The sequence below is a fragment of the Equus quagga genome, chromosome 14 (assembly GCF_021613505.1).
Source record: "Equus quagga isolate Etosha38 chromosome 14, UCLA_HA_Equagga_1.0, whole genome shotgun sequence".
NCBI lineage: Eukaryota > Metazoa > Chordata > Mammalia > Perissodactyla > Equidae > Equus > Equus quagga.
The window spans coordinates 97266928-97286360 of NC_060280.1; the positions used below are offsets into that span (position 1 = coordinate 97266928).

At 63.5% G+C, this 19433-nt stretch overlaps 2 protein-coding genes across 2 annotated transcripts; both read right to left on the reverse strand.

Annotated features, from left to right (window-relative positions):
* Nucleotides 1–5211: 5211 nt before the first annotated feature.
* TPGS1 (tubulin polyglutamylase complex subunit 1) lies at nt 5212–12226 on the reverse strand. The gene is made up of 2 exons (XM_046684490.1): nt 11853–12226; nt 5212–5940 (listed from the first exon to the last, which is right to left on the reverse strand). The coding sequence occupies exons 1-2, from the start codon at nt 12224–12226 to the stop codon at nt 5406–5408; spliced, it is 909 nt and encodes a 302-aa protein (XP_046540446.1). The 3' UTR covers nt 5212–5405.
* A 1245-nt stretch (nt 12227–13471) lies between these two features.
* MADCAM1 (mucosal vascular addressin cell adhesion molecule 1) lies at nt 13472–17546 on the reverse strand. The gene is made up of 5 exons (XM_046638343.1): nt 17486–17546; nt 16959–17228; nt 16231–16563; nt 14428–14832; nt 13472–13697 (listed from the first exon to the last, which is right to left on the reverse strand). Exons 1-5 carry the CDS (start codon nt 17544–17546, stop codon nt 13543–13545), a joined length of 1224 nt encoding a protein of 407 aa, XP_046494299.1. The 3' UTR covers nt 13472–13542.
* Between the last annotated feature and the right edge of the window lie 1887 nt (nt 17547–19433).

Here is a 19433-nt window from a genome sequence, read left to right on the forward strand (position 1 = left end):
CCGGCCGTGGGGCCTTTTTTGTGACGTCCTCGCGCGGGGCGGGGCCGGGCCGGGCCGGGCGGAGGGAGGGGCTGGGGCGGCCAGACCCCCTCCTCCGCGGCCCGAGCCTCAGTTTCCCCGTCCGTCCCCGCCGGTGCTCCGGGCGGGCAGACGGGGGAGCCGGGCCTGTGCGGGGAGGCGGGAGGGCAGGCGAGCGCCCGGCCCGCAGACCGGGTCCTGGACGGGCGGTGCCTCAGTTTCCCCTCAGAGGGGCTGAGTACGGGGGGGAGCTCGCTGGGACCCCAGGGTCAGCGGGGAGGCCCCAAAGTTCCCCCGCGGCTTGATTCACTCCAACGGGCTAGAATCCCAGCAGATCGGCGCTGCGGCCCCGAGAAGCTGGGGAAGAAATTAGCTCTCTTCCCGGTTCATTCAGCTCCCCTCCCGGCCAAACCCCCGGACTGAGCGCGATCCTCGCTGCGCCCTGATCTCAGGCTGACCTTCGACCCCACACAAGTCCTGACCCTGGGCTTCACTGGACCGCCTGAGCTCTGACCTGGCTGAGGGCAGGCCCAGAGGCCTCTCCCCAGGACACTTGGTCAGGAGGGTGGGCGTTGCCCCCTGGCCTCCATCCCTCCCATCTGCAGGTGACAGCCCCCCAGGAAGGGGGCCGTGGCACCCGGGGCCTGTTGTGGCCCTGGCCCTGGGGCATTGCTGCCAGGTGTCACTTCTGGCTGGGCTGAGCTGGCTCCCTCCCCCAGGTGCCCTCACACCTGGCCCTGGCCTCATCCAGCTGGGGGCAGCAGGTGACCCTGTGTGGGGGAAGGAAGACAGTGTGAGCGGTGGGGAGAGGTGCAGTGTCACAGCATTGGCATGTGGCAGCTCGTAGACAATGAGAATTAATCAAGATTCTTCCAGAGAGGTTTCCCAAGATCTCTCTACACGACACCCCACATCCCTGGGGCGTGTTGGGTGGGTGGGCGGAACTGGAAATGTAAAAGGAGGTACCAGGTTGATGGCCTCTCCAGCTGGTCCCATGTGGGGTCTCGTCCCCGGGGAAAGCCTGCTCCTCAGGCTCTGAAACATCATGGGGTGGTGGACGTCTGGGGTTTCTGCCTTAGCACCTCGGGTTCTGGCCATCGCACCTCGATTTTTCCTTTGGGGGTCCCCACTCTTAGTCTGTGAGGTTGGAATTGGACTGACCCTCAAGCCCTGGCTGCAGGTATGGTCATCCAATCAGAGGGCTCCAGGACCCCTGGCTGCAGTGGCTGGTTCAGGAACAGTATGTGACTGAGCCATCCTGGGAGTTTTTCTGGGAACACGGCGCTGGGGTGGCTGAGCTGGGAGGACCTGGGCCTGGAGATATGGGACGGTTTATCACCACAAGGCCTGTGAACAAAGCTGACACTCAGGAAAGCTGAGCTGACTGACAAGACAGGCAGATAACCCTGTTTGTGCTCCTGGATACAGCCATACCTGACCCCCCCCTGAATGCACCAATGATGCAAGCTGATAAGTTACTTCCTTTCTTATGAAGCCAGTTTGCGTTGGGCCTTCTGGCACATGCCAAAGAAGAGCCGTGCATTCAAATCTGAGTTCAGCCACGACCTTGGAAATGGTCTTCAAGTGCTAAACCAAGTCTCAGTTTATCTATCTGTTAAATGGGTTACATGATGTTATATTTGAAAGGCTCTTAGCATGGATCCTGAAGATGTTATGGAGGCTTAGACAATAGTGTTTTGGGGCAATGATGCCTCTTGGGAAGAAAGACACAATCTCAGGAGGCAGAGGGGCTGCAGGGGGAGTAAAAGGGGACGCACAGGAGAGAATGTGGCCCCTGCAAGGCCAGCTCTGCCTCCCCCTGGCTGTGCCCTCTGCTACTTACTGTGCTGGAGAACAAGGCCCCCCATAGACAGCCACGTCCTAATCCTGGAGCTGTGGATACACTCCCTCACGTGACAAAAGGGAGTCTGCAGACGGGATTCAGATCCCGGAGATGGGGAGGTCATCCTGGGTCATCCAGGTGGGTCCCGAGTAGTCCCCGGGGGGGGGGGGGGGGGGGGGGTTGGGGGCAGAGCGGGCGACGTGACGACGGGCAGAAGATGGAGCGACACACTTTGGAGAGGGAGGAAGGGGCCGTGAGCCCGGGCATGCGGGCGCTTCCAGAAGTGGAGAAGGCAACAGAGAGATTCTCCCCTGGACCCTCCGGAGGGAACAGCCCAGCCCACACCTGGACTTTAGGACTCAGCCCTGGGACTGGGACAGTAAACTTGTGTGAAGTCACTAACTTTGCGGTGACTTGCTACAACAGCCATGGGAACTGCACACTTATCTCTATGAACTTCAGATTCTTCCTCTGGGAAACTCATTCATTCGTTCATTCATTCACTCATGGCCTTACATGCACAAATCTAGACGCTGAGGACGCAGTGGTGAACAAAAGGAGCACAAACCCCTGTCCTCAGGGAGGCCGTAAACAAGCTGATGGATAAGCAAGCACTTTCTGGTAGCAAAAATTACCATGAGGAAAAATAAAGTGTGGTGGGTCTTAGTAAAGTGGGTGGTGCAGGAGGGTTATTTTGGGCAGGGGTCAGGGGAGGCGTCTCAGGAGGCAGCAGTTGAGCAGAAACCAGAAGGAAGTGAGCCACCTGGGTCCGAAGGAACAGTGTTCCAGGCAGAGGGAACAGCACGTGCAAAGGCCCTGAGGTGGGGCCAAGCTGGATCACCTAGAGACCAGCGTGCCTGGGGCGGAGTGAGGTGACAGAGACAAGAAAAGAAGCAGAGGAGTCTCTTGGCTCAGCTTTCCTGAGTGCTGGCTCCCTTCACAGGCCTCATGGTGACAAGATGGCTCCAGAATTCAGGCCTCGATCCTCCCATTGTAGCCGTCCCAGAAAAAATTCCTAGGGCTGCATTTCATTGGCCAGCTGGGAGTCACATGCTATTCCTGAACCAATCACTGGGACCAGGGCACCTGGAGCAATCCTCTTGGCCAGTGGGGCCGATGGGTTCTCCCAGGTGAATGAGGATGCCGGCCGGACCACAGGGAGGAGCAGGCTGGACCAAGTTACTAGCTGCAACCAACAGGATGCAGAGCAAGGCCAGCCCCCAATCTCTGCCTCGGTGCCTGGCTGGACCTGGGGCTTCCTCAGAGACCAGACGCCCCAGAGGAGCCCTGGGATCAGGGAGGCTGACAACAGGCTCCGTCCCAGACTTAGCAGACCTGAGACATCCTTGAGGTGCCCCTGGGGAGATGCCCAGCAGGTGGTTGGCTCTCAAGGGCTGGAGCAGGGCAGGGCGGGGCCGAGAGGTGAGTTTGAGAACCCTTGGCAACCAGATGGTAACTGAAGCTGGGAGAGGAGGATGCATGAGGAGAGGACGGAGAGGCCCCGGATGGAGCTGGGAGGACACGGTCCCCCAGGGAAGCGGGGAAGAGGAGGTGCGTCCTGTGCGGGATGAGGAAGCGCGTGTTGCTGGAGGCGGGGAGATTTGCGGCCCTGCATGGTGCACGCTGCTGTGAGGAGGGCAGGTCAGCTCCCCGGGCTGTGCTGGCAAAGTCAAGCCAGGATCCTGGCAACTGGGACTTGTGGACCCATGGGTGGGCTGTGGGCTACTCGGTGGAGGCCGTGAGGGAAGCTGCACGGGGTGGGGAGGTGGTCCCGGCCTGAGTCCCCTCAGCCTGATGGGGGGCCCTGGAGTGTGAGCTGCCCCCAGTCAGCTCCGTCTGAGGCAAGCAGCCGACTTTTGTACCCTCGGTGTCACTCACTGCGGATGCCTGACCCCAAAGGAGGGATGGAGCCTCCTGGGCCGTGTGGCTCCTCCCTCGAGGGGCAGGTGCGAGCTGGGAGGGGCATCTGGTGGCACCAGCAACGCCGGATGCACACCGCCCAGCCTGGGTTCTGATGACCAGGAGGGAGCGGTTACCCCCGGGGAGCAGAGCCCACCAGAGGGTGCCCAGCCAAGTCTGCTGGGAATCGCTGTGCCCGGGGTCCTGTCCCGGCCTGGAGCCCGTGAGTGAGCTCTGAACCGCAGGGCCTCACCCACGTCTCTTCCCTGCCGCTCCCCAGCGCACGGTCCGGGCCCGAGGCCGCCAGATGCTGACACTTCGGGTGCATTCCCTTTCGCGGGCCGTGACATAATGGCCACCGCTGACTGAGCGGCCACTTCTTAACTTTCTGCTTCCCATTGTTGTGTAACAAATGGCCCCAGAACACTGTGCGTTAAGATGACAACCATCCTTTATCTAACTCACGGGTCTGCTGGGCGGGGACCACGTGGCCTGGGCTTCCCCACAACGTGGCCGTGACCCAGGCCTGCCTCCTGTGGGAGGCAGAGAAGCCACTCGGGCTCGGGGAGGGGACACAGATGCCACCTCTTGATCCGCCTCTTGAGGGGGCGCAGGCAGCTCTGGACGAGGGCCAGCATGACGTGCCCTGGTTCCTCGGTTCACTGACCACCTACCCTACACCCAGGGCAGGTCTGGGGGTGGGTGGGGACAATGTGGACTCCACCATCGGCAGCTCATTAAGGCTTTAAATTCCGCTCCCGTGGGGTCTCCCTCAGTCAGCAGAGGGGTTGTCCTGATGACACTCTATCAGGGGGCGACCAAGGCCGAGGGGAGCCACAGACAGCAGTGGTTCCGGCTGCGAATCTGCTCCCTGCGGGCTCTCCGTCCCTTGGGGGGCAGAGGGGGCCGGGCGCCGGGTCAACAGTGACTGGAGGGAGCTTGTGGGCGGGCGTGGATTCCAGAGGAACTGGCAGCAGGTGGGGGAGGCAGTGTAGGGTGTGGGCTCTGGAGCCGGGCCTGGGTTCAAATCCCTGCCTGCTCCCTTGCTGGCTGTGTGACCCTTCCCCTCTCTGGGCCTCAGTTTCCCCATCCGCCTAACGCGGGTGGTGGCCTACTTTCCTCCTGCGGCCGTGCTGAGTCGAATGAGGCTTGCTGGTCTCGAACGTGTCAGCCATTCCCGTCACCACTGTCATCAGTATCTGCCCAGCTGACCTCTTCCTCTGACAGCTGGGGAAATTGAGGCCAAGAGGAACTGCTTGCGCTGGGAGTGCGTGGCGAGCAGAGCAGAGCTCCTGGGTCCAGGGCACTTCGCTGGGCGGCCCCGTGCCCTCTGCTCCCATAAGGCCGAGTCCAGGGTGCCCTGGCGTTTCCAGGTGGGCAGCGGAGGGACCCGGGGGGCCTGGCCCGCGTGGACACGGGGCGCGGGCGGGGAGCACACACAGCAGGCCGGCCTCGGGAACAGACTTTATTACCGCCGAGGAGGGGTCTTCGCGGGGCTGGGAACGGGGCCCACTTCCCGGGACCCCCGGCTCCCCCGCAGGGGCTGGGGCGTGGCTCCAGGTCCGAAGCTGTCTGGGGGCTCCCCGCACCCCCGCACGCAGGGCCGCGCAGCCCCGGTCCACGCCGCGTTCGCGCGGGGGCGGCCTCAGCCCACCGGCTTGACCTTGGCGATGAAGAGGGCGGCCGCCTTCCCCAGGAACTCCTCGCGGGTCATGGGGGCGCCGGGCCGCCGGGCCCCCCGCGCACGGTCCATGGCGAGCGCCAGGCTGTCGGGCCCCAGGCGCGAGCCGGCCTCCAGGTAGCGCGCGGGCGCGGCGGCGTCGCCGGCCTGCAGGGCGCCCTCCAGAGTGTCCAGCACGGCCTGGCCCAGGCGCCGGTCGGCCACGGCCAGGCCCGGCTCGGCCAGCAGGCGGTAGAGCGCGCCGGCGCGCGCCACGAACTCGAGCAGCACGAAGCAGGCGAGCGTGCCGGCGCGGAAGACGCCGAGCGGCACGGCCTCGTGGTCGCGGCACTGGATCTTGCGCAGCAGCGGCGCCACCGCCTCCTCGGGCGCCTCCCCGTCGCGGCACACGCGCCGCAGCAGCTCGCTGTAGGTGCGCCCGTCCAGCCCCGGCCGCTTCTTGCGCCCGCTGGCGCTCAGGCACTCGTAGGCCACGCCGACGTTGTTGTTGAAGGCCGACCTGCGGGCAGAGGGGCGTCGGCGGCGCAGGGGAGCCCCCGCCGGCCCGGCCTCCCGGCCCCCCCCCCCCCCCCCCCCCTCTGCCTCCAGTCCCCCCTCTGTCTCCAGGCCTCTTCTGCTTCCCATCCTCCCTCTATCTCCAGTCCCCCCTCTGCCTCCGAAGCATCAGGCCCGGCCCAGCCTCAGGGCCTTTGCACGGGCAGTGCCCTCTGCCCTGCATGCCCTTCCCCGGACCTCCCCACAGCTCCTCCGTGGGCCCCCTGACTCCACGACACCTTACTCCTCCATCTTCCCTCACGGGAGTTCCTACTATCTGACTTCCTATGTGGCGTCCTCGGGACACTGTGTCTTTCCCACCAGGACATCAGGCCAGGAGCCCAGTCAGGGAGTTCATGTCGGTCACTGCTATGGCCCTGGTGCCCAGAACATGACCCTGCACACAGCAGGTCCTCGAGAAACGTCTGCCAGTCAACCCCAGGCATCTGTCCCCAGGGTCCCCCCAATGATGCCTGCACTTAGAGGGGTCACTCTCGGCCAAACACTGTGCCTGGCCGCCAGCATGAGTCCACGCATTTCAGTCTCCCACAGTCCCACAGGCTGAGTCAACAACTATCGTGGCTGGGGGGGGGGGGTCAGACCCGGCCCACTGCCCACTTCTGTAAAGACAGTCTTACTGGCGCAGGGCCACGACTATCCACTGACACGCTGCCCATGGCCACCTTCCTGCTGTGAAGGCAGAGGCAGGCGGTCACGACAGGGACGGGCCACAAAGCAAGAATACTGACCACTTCCCTCACAGGAGTCTGTCCACCCACTGTCGGGGTATGGCTCCTTGCCCCACGGGGATCCTGAGGGCCCAGCACATACCCGGCTGTGTCGTGAGCTCCAGGAGCAAGCAGCTGGGGGCACTGTGGTGAAGGTGGGGTCTGCGGGGTTAGCCTGCCCGCTGGTTGACCCCGTGTCTCACTCCCCTTGTGGCATCGACAGCCCAGTGTGGGGCCCGTGGTCTGGTGCCAGAGTGTGGGTGGCTCGTTACTATTTCCACTGCAACAATGGGGAGTGAGGCTCAGGGCTGATGGTGGGCCGAGGATCCACAGAGGAAGGGGCTGACTGCGGGGCTCACACTCGTCCCTTCTGGGGGCTCAGCTCCCTGGGGAGGGAGGGACGCAGGGCAGCTCCCTCTCCTCCTGTGTGACCTGGGAATGTCGCCTCACCTTTCTGCAGGCTGGTATGCAGCAGGCGCCCAGTACATGCTGGCAGGTATTATGGGGGATCAGAATTGGCCACCTCAAAATGTCTTTTTGCCTTGCCTTGATTATTATTATCATTTTTTGAGGAAGGCTGGCCCTGAGCTAACATCCGTGCCTACCTTCCTCCACTTTATATGTGGGACGCCTGTCACGGCCTGGCTTGACGAGCGGTGTGTAGGTCCACGCCCAGGATCCAAACTGGCAAACCCCGGGCTGCCCGCCGAAGCAGAACGTGTGAACTTAACTGCTGCACCACCGGGCTAGCCCCTTGCCTTAATTTTTTTTAAGAACAAAAGACTCTGAAAGAAACTTTGACTTCTCCCACAACTGCCTAAGAGAACGCAGGATAGATCTGTCCCCAGGACAGGCCATCACCACAGATGACGCTGGGTATCGCAGACTGGCGGGGTCCTTGCTAAGCCCACTCTCATCAAAGTTCTGTTCGTCAAACATTTGCTTTGCCACGTCCCTGTGAGTTGCCTTCCTCCCCTTCGAAGCCCCCAAATGCTCCCCCCAACACCCTCCTTTGTCTTTAGCTGAAGACGGTATTTAAGGTGGCAGCTCGGCCATTCTGGCGAGTTGCTCAGTTTCCCTGGGTTTCTCCCATGTAAACGTGTTACTAAGCTGTGCGTGATTTCCTCCTGTTACTCTGTCTCATGGTGATTTAATCTGTAGCCCAGCAGAAGGCCCCAGAGTCTGTCTTCCTCCCCTAGAGTATGCAGCAGGCGCCCAGCACATGCTGGCCACTCTGTCACCACTCTGCCCAGTGTGGGGCCTGTGCATGGATGTGCTGGCCCAGGGGCTCCGTGGGCAGCACCCTGTGACAGAGGAGGACACCGAGGCCAGGGTGAGAGGCCGTCCCTGGGGGTCTCTCCCAGCCGGCTTCAATCTCGGCCCATCTGGCCATGAGCGCTTCCTCTTCCCATCCGACCTGCGGCACCCCGGGCAGTGAGATGATGCCGTGAGGTGCTGAGGGTGGGCCAGAGGCAGCCTCACGCCGATGAACGCTCCTGCCGTCATTAGGACTGTCACACGTCAGCCGGCCAGGCCCCCTGAGAACATTCGCAGGAGCTCTGTCATCAACTCTCAGCAGGAAGGTGCCCGCGGGGCCATCCCATTGAGTGAGGCGTCACCAGTGGCTGCGGAACAGATGCCCAGACCAGCAGCCTCAGACGGCAAAGATGTTTACCACGTCGCTGGGCTGTGTGTCGGGCTCGGGGCCTTGGCTGAGCTTCCGGCTCGGGGTCCTCATGACCTGCAGCCACGGCAGGTCCTCAGGGCTTGGCTGCCAGGGCTCCCCCACACTCCACGCGGGGCCGCTCAGCTGGAGCCCCAGTGGTCACCTTCCATGGAGGTTCAGAGCCATTGTGCTCCCTGCCCCCCGCTGCCACGGCGGCTTGAGCAGGGCCCCCACTGACCCCGCCGTGTGAGGGGAGTGAGCGTCAGCCGTGCCAGGGCCACGGAGGGTCCGGGGTCACCTGTTTGCGCGTGAGGCCCAGCCCGTCCTGTCCGGGGTCCTTGTCACCGCCGCCTGCTCTCCTTGCCTGGAGGGGAGTGTCCTCGTCCCTGCCTCTCGGACCTCCGTGAGCACAGAGGACGGACTCTGTGCTAGGGTGGCCGGTGGCCACGCACGCTGTCATCAGCTGTGACAGGCCACACCTCGGCTGTCAGACGCCATTTCTCTGAGGCTCCCCACCCTGCAGGCAGGAGGACACGACAGGTGTCACTGCCGCCCATGAGGATCCTCAAGAACCCAGAGGAGGTGGCCTCCACCTCTGGGCTGCCAGGCTCCGGGCCACACTCCCGGGCCACAGTCCTGGCGGGTCCCTGCCACCTGCTGAGTCACTGGGAACACGAGGGAAGCCCACATTGGCTGCTGTGCTCTCGGGACGCCCAGGCTCCAGTCTCAGCCTTGTGGGGGGAGCCCGGGCTCCGGCCTCAGTTTCCCCATCTGTGGAGCGGGGATCGGGCGCTTACTGGGGGTTCAATCAGCACAGTGCCTGCACAGAGCAGGCCATGAGCGTTTGTTAAAAATATATATATTCATGACGTGTCCCCAGAAAGAGCCATGGACTCACTCCAGACCAGGGCTCTTGACACAGGTGACCCCCAGGGGACACTGAGTGATGTCGGGGACATCTGTGGTGGTCACACTGGGTGGGTGGGGCCAAGGATGCGACTGAACTCTCTACAGGGCCCAGGATGGCCCCCCAGAGCATGATCTGAGCTGAGGACCCTCCGCGAGTTTTCCCGGGTCCCAGGGACCCGCAGGAATGGAGCTCCTGCTGTTACTACTGTTAACAAGGAGATGGCCTGGAAGGAAGCCTGGGGCCACACTGGCTCTGATCCGCTGGCCACGCAGGTCAGCAAGTCCCAGAATGACTGTGCTGTGGGGCCTTGAGGCCGGCAGGGGGCACCCTGGTTGACTTCACCCGGATCTTTCGTGATGATGCTCTCAGAGCAGCCAGGACGGGTCACCCCCTCAGCATTCGGCAAAGCTTCCTGGCCTCAGAGGGAGCACCCGTCTCCACACCCGGGACCCGCCCAACCCGGCTTCTGCTTCTGGTCCGTCAGGCGAGGTTAAGGGGCTCCGAAAGTGAGCCCGTCTTCTGAGTGATCGCTGCCTCCCCTGCTCGCTCCCCTCCTTCTGGCCCCTGCTGCTCCAGGTGGCCTCCAGCCAAAGTCTCCAACGCTCCTGCGGTGCAGTGACCAGCGTCCCCCAAGATGCACGTCACCTGGAACCCGTGCGTGTGGCCTTATTTGTACATCGGGTCTTGCAGATGCCATCGGTTCGGGGTCTGGAGATGACGTGGCACTAAACCCAGCGCCCAGTGTCCTCACAAGAGAGAAAACAGAGAGAGACAGACACAGAGGAGAGGCCACCAGCCCAGAGACACCAGGGCCCCCAGGAGCTAGAAGAGGCAGGAGGGACCCTCTGGAGGCTCCGGGGGGAGCGTGGCCCTGAGACACCTTGATCTCAGACTTCTGGCTCCAGAACTGCAGGAGAATAAATTCCTGTTGTTTTAAGCTGCCAAGTTTGTGGTAATTTGTTGCAGCAGCCACGGGAAGAAAAACACAGCCCCCTGGAGCTCTTAGTGGTGACAGTCAAGAAATAATGTACAACTGAAATCTCACATTGATGTAAACTATTATGAACTCAATTTGAAAAAAAAAATACAGTCCCCTTGGCCCTAAATGGGCTGTTGGACACAGGGCCACCGCCAGCCCACACGGTGTCTCTGTGTGAATTAGGAGAAGGCTCTGCAAAAAGCCTTCACCTGAACATCCTCATCTGTGGTGTCCACGGGGGTGAGCGGCTTGTCCAGTGCTCGACCTGAACGACTGTACTTGGCAGCACTGCAGCTGACTACTCTTCCTCCTTGGAAGACGTTCCGGGTGCTGCTCTCTTATTCTCTCCTTCACGTCTGGCCTGCCTTCTCAAGCTTTTTTGTGAGTTTTCCAAGGCTGGGGCTCCTCAGTGTTGGGTCCTGGGCTCTTCTCAGCTCGCCTCAGGCCTTCACAACCCCTCCCAGGTGACAACCTCCTGTCCCAGTCGCCTGTCTCAGTTGCAGACCCTCCTGTCCACCTTCCTGCTGTGAGGTTCTCCCAGCCCCACGACTTAACAGTCCCAAAGTGACTCTGGAAACTTCCCCCAAACCAGTGACCTCCCATCTCAGCAGACAGCCCCACGGGCCACCTGGGACTCTTCTCACACGCTCTCCTGCCACCCTGGCCCCAGCACACCCATCAGCTCGACCCTCCCAGCACATCCCAGACCACACACAGCCCACCAACCTGCTCCTCTTCCCCGGTCCCCACCGCAGGGGGTCCCCAGCCCCCAGACGCCCCACCACTCCTTGTATGGCTGTCATCGTGGACACCCCCCCCACTCCCTTCCCCTCTGTGGGTGGGGATGTGGGTGATCTGCTGAGATGCGCGCCCTTCACTGCCTTCCCACACCAGGGCTCCCTCCCAGGCTTGTGACCTGCAGCTGTGACTCTCTCAGGAGTGGGGGTTGCTGGAAGCACCTGGGAATCCCCTGAAAAGCTTCCTTGCTTGGCTTCCTCCCCTTTCCTGGGTTCTCCCGGGGGCACCCCCTTATAAAATTACCCCCTCATAAATGCTTGCCTCAGGCTCTGCTCCCCCCGTGGGTCCCACCCTGCTGCTCTGCAGCCCCCAGGCCGGTGCCCTTGCGCATCAGGCAGGCCTCTTTCTGGACGCCCCTCCTACCGCCAGGAGCCTCCCCCTGGGGTAGGGCCCTTGGGTGTCCGAGTTGCTCTCTGTCTCCACGGCCCAGCCCTGTCTGTGTTCATTTTCTGGCTGAATGGACGGGGATGCTGGCAACGAGGCAGCAAGAAGGGACCAGGCTCCGCGGCCTTGCTCTGCAACCTTGGGCACTGAGATTTTCAAAGTGGGGTGGGCTGCAAGGGGGAACTCAGCACCTGCAAAGAGCTGTCACAAGGGACGAAGCCTGCCGGGCTATCCGCGGCAGCACAAGCCCATCGCGGCCGCGGTGCACCCGGCACCCGGGAGGCACTGCGGACTACAGTTCCCAGCATGCCCCGCGCGCCACCACCGGCGCCGAGGGCGGAGAGCCGCGCGGAGCACGCTGGGAGTTGGAGTCCAGCTCCCGCCCGCAGCCCGCCCGGGCCCCACCCCGCACCTCTGAGAGTGGTGAGCCAGGCGGAGGTGCCACAGCGCGCGGCCCAGGCGCTGCTGCTGCAGCAGGAGCTGGCCCGGGGGCTCCCCGGCGCCGCCGTTGCCCGGCGAGCGCAGGCCCATGTTCTCGAAGTAGTGCGCCAGGAAGGCGATCGGCTCCTCGGGCCGCGCCTCCAGCACCTTCAGCAGAGCCGCGCGCAGCATCTCCGTCACGCCGACCTGCCGCAGGAAGTCTTCCTCGCTCTCGGCCGTTGCCGCCGCCCGGGACACCACCGGCCGGCCGCTGTCCGGGAAACTGGCCGCCGGGGCCACCGCCGGCCGCCGCTTCTCCACTGCCGCCATCTTCGCTGAGGGCAGCGGGACCGGAAGCGCCGCCATATTCCACTGCGCTGGCGCCGTGGGTGCGGCCATCTTGGTTAAGGGCAGAGAGCTCGGGGATCCCGCGGGGAGACTCTGGGAAATGACTAGCTCAGATCCTTCTCTCCCTGGGTTCTAGTCGGCACTCCCCCTCGGGTTTTCTCTTTCCGTGGACTGGTTGAGTTTCCTGGCTCGGGTCCGGAACCTGAATTTTGCCAGACTCCAAAATGGCTCCTCAGGCAGGGCTTGGTTTCTGGCATGAAGCCGGATTGCTTGCCATCTTGGTAGTGGGCGAGTCTTTTAGTAGTGTGGTCCCCTAGCAACGAGTCTCCTTGGTTACCGGAGAGGCCCGGCCGAGCGTGGGCGGGGATGGATGCGCCTAGACTCACGGACTGAGCGCCGCCCTCGCCCACTTTTCTGATTTTCGTCTTTGAGCCTTTGTGCGCGGGCTGGTCGTAAACCCAACCCAATCTCCGTCTGAGTTTATAGCTCACCTTAGGGGGAAAGACCCCCCTCTCCCCGCAGCCACCCACCAGGCTGGGCTTAGGGACTGCTCCGGGGTCCCCGTGGCCCCAAGTCCCCAGCACGTGTTCGCGGAATGCTTGGCCCTCTCGTGGTCCCCACGGCCCAGGCTGTTACCTTTCCTCACCATCGAGGGGCTCTTTCTCACACCGCATCCTCTACAGCTCTAGACTCTCCCGTAGCTCCCCCGTGCCCGCAGGCTGAAGTCCCCGGCACCTGCACCCCTTCATATGCTGGTCTCATCTCCAGCCTTTCTCTCCTCTCCCCCCTCCTCAGCCCCCAGCCACCCAGAAAGAGATGCAGTTTCCCTTAATAAGCCACCTCTCTTCTGTGTCTCTGCCCACGCTCTTCCTCCACCAAATACTGTCCCCCACTTCTTTTGAGGAGTCCTAGATATTCTTTAGGCTCTGGTGTCCTCAAATCCAGGGAAGGGCGCAGGCACCGGTGATGGCCCACCTCGGGCAGAGCACATCCTCCCGGCTGCCCCTTCTCCCCAGCCCTGGCCACGTGGCGCTGGGGAGTCACCCAGTTCAGAGGGGCTGTGCAGAGGATTCCAGCATCCTCATACCCTGACAGGGACCAGTGAAGTCAGACCAGATGCTCTTTATTCTCCAGCTCTGGACCGTAGGGGGTGGCTCCCAGGGGCCCCACTCAGGGGAAATCCAGCCAGCAAGGGAACCTGGACTGCTGACCTTCAGGGTGAGGGGCCGGCAGTCAGCCCTCATGCAGTCCAGAACCCTGCAAACGTCCTCCAGTCAAAAGTGAGTGAAGGAACAGCCGGTCACTTCAGGAGTGACCTCCTGACTCCCACCCCCTCAGTCAGGTCCAGGCAGGGCAGGGGGCCCAGAGGAGCTGGTGGGCCCCGTGGTCTGTCGGCAGCATTTCCACAGGCGATAGGTGAGGACCACCAGCAGCAGCAGCGCCAGCACCACGCTGCCCGTCCACACGGTCGCGGACGGCACTGGGGAGCCTGGAGAAAGAAGCGTGAGGAGCCTGAACCCCTCTTTGCAGGTTTTGGGGAGAAGCTCAGCAGAGCTGCTGAGGGTTTCCAAATCTACCGAGCTCCCTGAAACTTTACAAAGGGCTTCACCATTTAGAACAGCTTTTGACATGTGCAAACCCCTGGATATCCAGGGGGAATCTTTTGAAAGGTGCATAGGACCTGACGGTGGGAGGTGGGCTGTCCAGTGAGGTGGGCACAGGCCATGTCAGCGTTCAGAGTGTGGCTCATCTGCAAGCGCCCTCGGTGTAAATACACATCGCACGTTGAAGATGTGTATTTCTCCAGATAAAAAGAATATAAAATGTCTCACTCACACTTGTTTAGAGATTACATGTTGACATGATAACGTCTGAGATATATTGGGTTCTATAAAACATAGTATCAAACTTATCTGTACTTTTTTTTCTGAATGTGGCTGCCAGAAAATTTGAAATTCCGTAAGTGGCGGTATCCTATTTCCATTTCCCTCCCACAGGCTGTTCGGGTCTGTATTGTAAATTTTAGTTTACAAAGAGGTGTAAAATCTCACGTCCCTGAAATTTACAGCCATTGCCATGCCAGGCCACTGTAATTGCACGATGTCGGGGAGGCCGTCTGGCCACTGAGGCTGGGTGGGGCACTTCCTGGTCTGGGGTGATGCAAGGCGTCCCCCCACCGCCCGTGGCTCCTCTGGGCCCTCCCCAGCCCTAGAACTTACAGATTTGCGGGACCAGGTACAGGCTGGCCATCTGGCCCCCGGGGTCCAGGCGACACTGGAACCACCCCTCGGGGGTGCACTCGGCCCACAGCATGCTCAGCCAAGCCTGGGCTCCGGCCTCCCGCCTATCGTAGGCCTCCAGACCACCAGGGGCTTGGATCCAGCGCACGGCCACACCAGGGCTGCAGGCCGCCTCACACAGCAGCTCCAGGCCCCCTGGCGCAGGCGACTGGTGGATCTCAGGGCGGCAGGTCCTGGCGGAGCTGTTCCCAGAGGTGGGGCCTGGACTGGTGGGGCGAGGACTCGTGGGGTCTGGACTCCCAGGGCTGCGGGTGGAGCCCTGCTGGGGCGTTGCCTCTGGGGAGGTCATGACAGGGGGCTCCCGGGAGGTCAGGCTGTGCAGGACTGGAAAACAAGGTGGCCGTTTTCCCTCCCTGCTGCCCCAGGCCCCCCCTCCTGCCTCAGTCTCTCCATCTGGATCATGGGGTTGGACCAGAACAGCTGCGAGCCCACCCTGGGCTTCTCGGGTGGATCGCAGGTATCTCGGTGGCTGGGAGCGGTCTCGGGGTCCATGGCAGCCGCCCCACCCTGAGCGAGCTGCTGGGGCTCTGGGTCTCACTTTCCTCCACTGTACTGGGGGCAATGGCCACCCCCCGGGGCTGCTGTGGACAGTGACCCAGTTCACACGGGGGCCCGGAGTGCAAGGTCAGGGTCATCAACTGCTGGGTTGTTGTGGGACTGGGAGGTGGAGAGAGGGGAAGATGCTCCCCATGGCGGGAGGGGGTCCTTGAGCTTTCTGCTCGTCACCTTGTGGTGCAGATGGGGAGACTGAGGCCCCAGGAGGGGTCTGCACGTCCTCCTATAAAATCTCTCGGATCCAGCAGCCTCTCCATGTGCCCTGCCACCACCCCCTCCCCAGCCCCTGGCTTCTACTTGATCCAAGCGCTGCCTGACCCCCACGACCCCAAGCACATTAACGTGAGTTTCAGGGTGCCCTGTCTGAGAGAGAATTGGTGCTTCTGTAGTGAGAGGCCACGAAGGGCCTGTCCCGGATTAGACACGTGTGGGTTAAATTAACAGTAACGTCTGACACGAACGGAGCACCTGCTGTGCACCAGGCCCCACGGGAAATGCTTTCGTTTGTTCACCACACGTATTTATTTATCGTGCACCTACTCTGCCCTGTGCCTGGTGAGGTCATTCACTCATTCGTTCATTCACTCATTCAGAACGTAGGTATCCAGCACCTACTGTGCGCTGGGCACCGCTCTAGCCCCAGAACCAAGAACCAAGCCTCACACCCAAGAACCAAACAGACACATCCACATCCTGGTGAAGCCGACCGCAGGCAAGACAGATAACGAAAGGAAATAAGGAGAGTGTACAGGATGTCAGGTGTTGATAAAAGGTGTCGGAAACAAGAACAGGAGAGGAGAAAGGGCTTGTGTGTGTGTGCGCGCGTGTGTGCATACACGTGTGCGTGTGTGAGGGGCAGGGCAGGGGGGTCAGGGGAAGCCTCACTGGGAAGGTGACCTGAGGGAGGTGAGTGAGGGAGCCACAGAGAGATCCGGGGGAAGGGCATTCTGGGTGCAGGGCACGGCAGCGCAAAGGCCCCGGGGCAGGACCCTGCAATTTCCCCAGCCACCGTGGGTAGTGTGACCATTCGGATGGGAACGCAGCAGGTGAGGGGGGAACCAGGGTCCCAGCGCAGGGCCCCGCTCATCGAGGCAGAGGAGCTGGGTGGTGCAACTTCACTCGCTCCTTGGGGGTCGCCAAGGTGCGGGTCGGCAGGTCCGCACTCACCTGGAATGGGCTGGCGGTGGCTCCGCTCCAAGCCGGGCAGCCTCATGGTGGCCTGGCATTGGAGGGCGGGCGGGGGGGAGGTCCCCAGCAGGGGCAGCAGCCAGCGCTGTGTCACTTGGAACAGCGAGTCCTCGCCGTCCTGGGACTCCTCCTCCAGTTCCGGGTCCTGGGCCTGCGCCCCCTCCAGCTCCCGGTCCCCCAGGAGCAGGGAGAAGGAGACGGTGTTCTGGTCGTCTCGCCTGGCAGGCGAGACGTTGTGGGCTGTGCAGGTCACCTCCTGGTCCCGCCCGGCCACCAGGGCCACTGGGAAGACCGTCAGCTGGTCCGGGAAGGCTGTGGACAGGGGACGGAGGGGGGTGGGCTGAGTCCGGAGGGTCAGGACCACAGAGGGCCCTGAGGAGGGGGTGTGGGGTGGGGTCAAAGGTGAGCGGGGACTGTTGGTGCACAGCGACATGGAAGACCCAGAGGCCAAGCTCGGTGTGGCTAGAATATAAGGGGGAGGGGCCCAGAGTAGAAAGGATGGGGGACTGAAGGCCTGGAGGCTGCAGGGAGGAGGGTGCGCAGAGGAGGGAGCGGGCCGCAGAGCGACTTGGAGCTGGAACGCAGGCACGGAGCTGGGGCGGGGTGGGCAATCCCGAAAGGCTCCGGAGAGGAGGCAGCGGCAAAGGAGGACAGAGGTGATGCGGGGCTGCCGGGTGTGCAGATGCGCGAGGGGCGGCGGGGCTCACAGAACACCAGCAGTTCCACGGTCCGCTGGAAGTTGGAGTTCCCGCAGGAGCCCACGCACACGCGGATCCCCGCCGCCGCCAGCGAGGCATTGCGCACGGAGAGGACGCTGCTGCCCGCGCCCGACTGCACGGCGCCCAGGCTGGTGTCCAGGCCGCGCCACTGCACCGAGGCCGCCCCGGGGTCCGCGCAGGCCACGCGGCAGGTCAGCTGCTGCGACCCACCCACTTCCACCGCCACCACGGGCTCGGGCGGCTCCACCTCCAGGGCACCTGCGGGCAGACGGCGCGCTCAGCCGGGCGCCCCGCCCGCCACCCGGGACCCTGGCCTGGACTGGTCCCAGGGGCGCCCGCGCCTGGACCCGAAGCCCTCCCAGCCCCGCCCCCGCCAAGGCTCTCCTCCAGGACCCCCTCCCCTCCCTGCGCCCCCTCCTCCCTCCTGAGCCCCCTCCCCTCCCTGCGCCCCGTCGTCTCACCTGACCCCCCTCCCCTCCCCAGACTCCTCCGCTCCCGGAGCTCCCCACCCTCACCGCGGCCGCGCCGCAGCAGCCCCAAGAAGAGGGGCAGCAGGAGGCCGAGGCCCCACTCCATGCCGGCCCCTGCGTGTCCCCAGCCCACGCGGCCGTGGCTTAAATAGCGGCGCCCGGGGCTCCTTGCCACCGCCCCCTCTTCCAGCTGCTCCCCGGGGGTTTCCCGAGGGGTTTCCCGCCCTGACCCCCGACCCCGGAGGCGACAGGGAGGCAGGGGCTGGCGGCCAAGGCGGGTCCGGCCGAGGTCAGAGAGGCGGGGCGGGTGGGTCTGGGCCGAGTCCAGGTCTCACTTTTAGAAACGGGAAGATAAGAAAGCGCGCGCAGCAGACGATGACCCCCGAGGTCAATTGAAGGGAAATCGGAACCAGGCCTAGGGTCGGCACCGCCCCCTGCCCACCCGGTCCCCTGCCGGCCGGACTCTCGCGCCCTGGTCCCGAGCGGCCGCGCGGGGGCGACGAAGAGCGAGCTGCGTCCAGGGCGGCGTGCGCGGGGGTCTCCAGGGGTGGGGTCTCCTGGGGGTTGTATTCCCCTGCAAGTGGGGGTCTCCCCAGGGGTGATGGAGCTGAGGCCCGCCAGGGCCTGGGACGGGGCACCACCCAGCCCTGAGCTGAGCTTGTTTCCCCTCCTTCAGACAGGAGGCCTGGTGGAGCCTGGGAGCCCCGGGTACGGGGCCGCCTCCAGGCTCCATTCCACACGGGGACCTGGGTCTGGGGTCCACAGGGACCCCCACAGAGGCCTGGGAAGGGACCCCGGCCAGGCTTCCACTCGCAGCAGGTGTCAGAGAGTCCCCCTCTTGTGAACACGCGAGTGCACCCCCATTCCCGGTGCCCCTTGGCCCGCTCCCCTCTGTCTGCCCTGCACAGCCGCTCAGCACCCGGCACCAGAGCGGTTTGAGGAACACCCCCCGAGCGACCAACACCCTGAGGCTGCCTGTGGCCTAAAGGAGAAAATCCAGACTCCAGGCCGTGGCGGAGTCCTGTAGGACTGGCAGCCTCAGGGCCTTTGCAGGGCTGGGCCCTCATCACTCTGGGTCTCCGTCCAGGTCCAGTGCTGCCTCCTGTGTCCTCCGCACCTGCCTGCCCACTGCCCCCTCCTCGGCTGCCCTTTCTCCTGGTGTGTTTTCCTCCAGACTTGACGAGGTCGCGTAGCTGGTCACATCTCCCCTGTCGGGGGAGCTTGTCTGGGGTGCTCACTGTGACCCCAGGCCCCACGCATAGCAGGCATGCGGGACGAAAAGGATGGAGGGGTCTTGGTTTGCCCCCAGCCGGCCTCAGGGTGTGGCTTGTGCCTCAGTTTCCCTGGCTTTGGAATAAGAGCTGGGGCAGCCAGGCGATGGGGTTTCTAAGCACCACCAGCTCTGCCCGACGGTCTTCTCAGCCTCTTGATGGTCAGAGGCAGCAACTGAGGAGGGGCTGGGAGCAGAGGGGGAGACTGAGGCCTTGGCAGGGTGAGGGTCCAGGTGTGTGAACCTGGTGTCCCTCTTCCTTAGTCCCATCCCCCCGGCCCGGGTGCCGGGAAAGGCCGCACAGGAAGGCCGGCTCCAAGGTCCGGCCCTCCCCAGGCAGGGGGTGTGGGCCCCTCTCGGGAAGCTGGGCACTTGACCCGGGCGGGGGGCAGCGGGCCTGACGAATGGCCCTCTTCCCAGCCCCTGACCCCATTTCCTGCCGCCCTCGAGGCTGAGGCCCCATGGGGTGTGACCTGGCTCTTTGGCCACTGCCCGGCCCTCACCGGTCGTCCCGGCCTGAGCTCCACCTGTGTGGAGGAGGAGCCTTCACATCCAACGACGCGCCTGGCGCCTGGCTCCGGGAGCGCTAAGGGGGCCCGAGGATGGGGGGCGGCCAGCAGCCACCCAGAAGGTTCTGGGCAGAGGTGGGGAAGAGCTGGGCCTGGGGCGGAGAGCAAGGGGATGGCGGGGAGAAGAGAGGGACGGGGTGGGGGCCCGGAGGGA

Coding starts and splice junctions, on each gene's coding strand:
- TPGS1 (XM_046684490.1), bottom strand. CDS start 12,226: ATGGCGGCGCTTCCGGTCCCGCTGCCCTCAGCGAAGATGGCGGCAGTG. Junction 5,941..11,852: donor CTGGCTCACCACTCTCAGAG/GTGCGGGGTGGG, acceptor CTCTGCCCGCAG/GTCGGCCTTCAACAACAACG.
- MADCAM1 (XM_046638343.1), bottom strand. CDS start 17,546: ATGGAGTGGGGCCTCGGCCTCCTGCTGCCCCTCTTCTTGGGGCTGCTG. Junction 16,564..16,958: donor CGTGGAACTGCTGGTGTTCT/GTGAGCCCCGCC, acceptor CCCTGTCCACAG/CCTTCCCGGACCAGCTGACG. Junction 13,698..14,427: donor GTACCTGGTCCCGCAAATCT/GTAAGTTCTAGG, acceptor TTCTTTCTCCAG/GCTCCCCAGTGCCGTCCGCG.